The sequence below is a fragment of the Hevea brasiliensis genome, chromosome 3, assembly GCF_030052815.1.
Source record: "Hevea brasiliensis isolate MT/VB/25A 57/8 chromosome 3, ASM3005281v1, whole genome shotgun sequence".
Lineage (NCBI taxonomy): Eukaryota > Viridiplantae > Streptophyta > Magnoliopsida > Malpighiales > Euphorbiaceae > Hevea > Hevea brasiliensis.
This window is the reverse complement of record NC_079495.1, coordinates 99,633,704-99,636,477: the sequence shown is the minus strand read 5'-3', so window position 1 is coordinate 99,636,477 and position 2,774 is coordinate 99,633,704. Positions and strand designations below refer to the sequence as shown.

Sequence of the window (2,774 nt, the reverse complement as noted above, 5' to 3'; positions counted from 1 at the left end):
GACGAATTTTACAAAGCCTTCCTAAAATTCCACCATGTCTCGGTAGCCCAAGTGCATCCGAACTCCTGGCGGACTCTAATAGCCTTCTGGGGCCTTTGCCTAGCTAAGGGACTGGAACCCACAGCCAAAGTCTTTGCCGAGCTGCATAGGCTCACTCGAAGGAAAGATGATGAGTTCTGGTTCTTCCAAGCTAAGCCCCATTGTTCTCTCTTTATCGATCTTCCTTCTTCATTGAAGAATTGGAAGAACCAGTTCTTCATCTTGAGGAGCAAGATTCGAAACTGCTTTGAGGGGATCCCACGGAGTTGGCAACACCTGGTCACTCCAATCGCAAAAAGGATCACTTTAAATAAGGACGAAGACGCCGTGGTGAAAGAGTTAAAGTCTCAGGCGTCCACTCAGAAATTCTCTTGCTTAGACGCAGTGATGGCCGAACTGCAGTATTGGATGATGCGGCTGATCACTGGCGAAGAATACGAGCTTCAGCTCTCTGACCTCAGCCCTGGTACCACCCATATCTCTGGTCTCTGAATCTTAGCGAACTCACTGACATTCTTTTTCGTGTAGGTATGGCGGGCGGTGATGCTTCTAGGGAGAGCCGCAAATGAAAGAGGGAGGTCTCCAGAAAAGTGAGGGCGATGAAGGGGGCCACCACTGCTGATGCTCAGACCCCTCATCGTGAATCAATAGAGGTGCCGAGCTCTCCTCCCCGACCTCAGGAGCAACCGATCCCTGAGGTAGAAGTCATCGCCCCGGCTCCTCAACAAATCGAGCTTCCACCTCCCCCTCCTCCTCCGACCTCTTCCAACGTAGAAGGGGAGTCTTCCTGTCCCACGATTAGGACACTTTCCTGGGGCGCACAGCTTCTGATCCAATCATTGGAAAGGAACCGCTCTACTGGGGGGAATCCAGGCCTGGCCAAAGTTATGGGAGCTTCTATTTGCTTCCAAGAAGACCGGAACAGGTTGGCAGAGGAGAGCTTGGATGATATCTTAGCTCAGACAATGAGCTTAGGCTTAGAGGCCATCGCAAACCAGCATATTCTCAGAGAGAAAGCCCACGGCTTGAAGAAAGAGATCCTTAAGGCGATCCAAGATGCCTCTACTGCACAAGCTCAGCTCTCTTCTGCTAACGAGTACATCGCCAGAATGGAGGATCAGATGAAGCGTTATGAGGAGAGGATCGTTGAAGTGGAACGGGAACTCGAAGACTCTCGAGCTGGTTGGTCTGCCGATCTCGCTCGTTATGCTGAAGACCTTCGGGCGAAGGAGGAAGAGCTCCGAGCCAAGGATGAGGAACTTCAAGCTAAGGAAGAGGAGAGCACTACGAAGGAGGCCGGGGCTTATGTGAATGCCCATAACAACCTTATGGCTGAGCTGAAGAAACCGTATCCTGAAGAGGATTTCTCCTGGATGAACGAGCTCGTCCCAGAGGCCGAAGACGAGAGCAACAAGGAGCTCGGGGGAGATAGAGAGGGTGAGCGAAATGTTGATGTAGAACAGGCTGGGGGTGATCCTCCAGCCGAATGACTTGTACTTTTATTTTGAAATGAAATGAAATCCCTTTTGCTCAATTTCTTGATGAGATCGGAAAGTATCCAAATTGTATGAGTGCTTGATTGTCTGAACGTATTAGGACATCAAACTTAAAAATGATTATTAATCTAAGTATAAGAGGTCGGAAGAACATTGTAACCATGAGATCGGCCTAAGCCGAGACCAAACACCGGATAGAACTTTAGATCATTAAAATTGGAAACTTGATTTGAACACTTAAGATCGGAAACACCATTAAGTCGGACTAAAACCTTAACTTTATTAAACGATTTTTCACAATATTTATAAAGGAGAGATCGGAAATGGGAGTGGATGGCACGGAGACCTGATATTGGTTTGATCTCCTTTGACGAGAGATCGAAAATGAGATTGGATGGCATGAAGACCTGATATTGGTGTGATCTCCTTTGTTGAGAGATCGGAAAGCATTCGATTAGATGCGGGATCGGTTTATTTCCTGACCAAGTTACTTGTAACCGAAGAATGTCAGTTAGAGGTCGATTTTCAAAGTTCATTGACTTCGGTGATCGGCCAAAATATGGTGTCAACAATTACTAGTATACCACACACACGCCGACACACGAACATAGCTCCAAATTACCCTAAGGCGACACCCACATCCATATATCAAGTAATAATGCAACACAAAGTGTGCCTATGATAGCTAAATACATATATTTATATGTGATGCATGGGCATGCTTTAAATATAAAATAATAATATTGAAATTATAATTAAAATCAATATCTACTCACAGAGAGGTTGACCCGACTACAGCTAGTCTGACTGAATAGAAGAAGATTGGCTGGTACTGTTCACCTATACATATACATTGACCTCTATCAATTAACTGATAAAATTAACCAATTAATTTAATCTATAAAAATAAGAATAAATCCTAAAATATTACCTAAATTTCAACAGATTTTTCCTTGTAACTAGACCTAACCCCTTGCATGAAAATTCAACAAAACGCAACACACAGGGCCTCAGGCCCACAATAGCAACAATATCATATGGCCCCTCCCGAGCCCGTCAAACCAGATAATACTCAAGTGACTATACAAAATAATTATTTAAAAATTCAGGGTATTACATTGGATGTAACTCAAAAACTCCTGAACACCGTTGCAATTACCGTAACCCACAAAATTACCCAAGTTTTGCGTGGACAATCTCGCTATATCTCCCCATATTTGATTTATTATGTTTATCTAT

At 44.6% G+C, this 2,774-nt stretch overlaps 1 protein-coding gene across 1 annotated transcript; it reads left to right on the top strand.

The window, feature by feature from the left end:
- The first annotated feature begins 638 nt into the window (after positions 1-638).
- LOC131178421 (uncharacterized) lies at positions 639-1,649 on the top strand. The gene is made up of 4 exons (XM_058143377.1): positions 639-964; positions 1,049-1,262; positions 1,383-1,476; positions 1,636-1,649. The coding sequence occupies exons 1-4, from the start codon at positions 639-641 to the stop codon at positions 1,647-1,649; spliced, it is 648 nt and encodes a 215-aa protein (XP_057999360.1).
- Positions 1,650-2,774: the final 1,125 nt, after the last annotated feature.

Coding starts and splice junctions, on each gene's coding strand:
- LOC131178421 (XM_058143377.1), top strand. CDS start 639: ATGAAGGGGGCCACCACTGCTGATGCTCAGACCCCTCATCGTGAATCA. Junction 965..1,048: donor TTCCAAGAAGACCGGAACAG/GTTGGCAGAGGA, acceptor GCATATTCTCAG/AGAGAAAGCCCACGGCTTGA. Junction 1,263..1,382: donor GTTATGCTGAAGACCTTCGG/GCGAAGGAGGAA, acceptor GCTGAGCTGAAG/AAACCGTATCCTGAAGAGGA.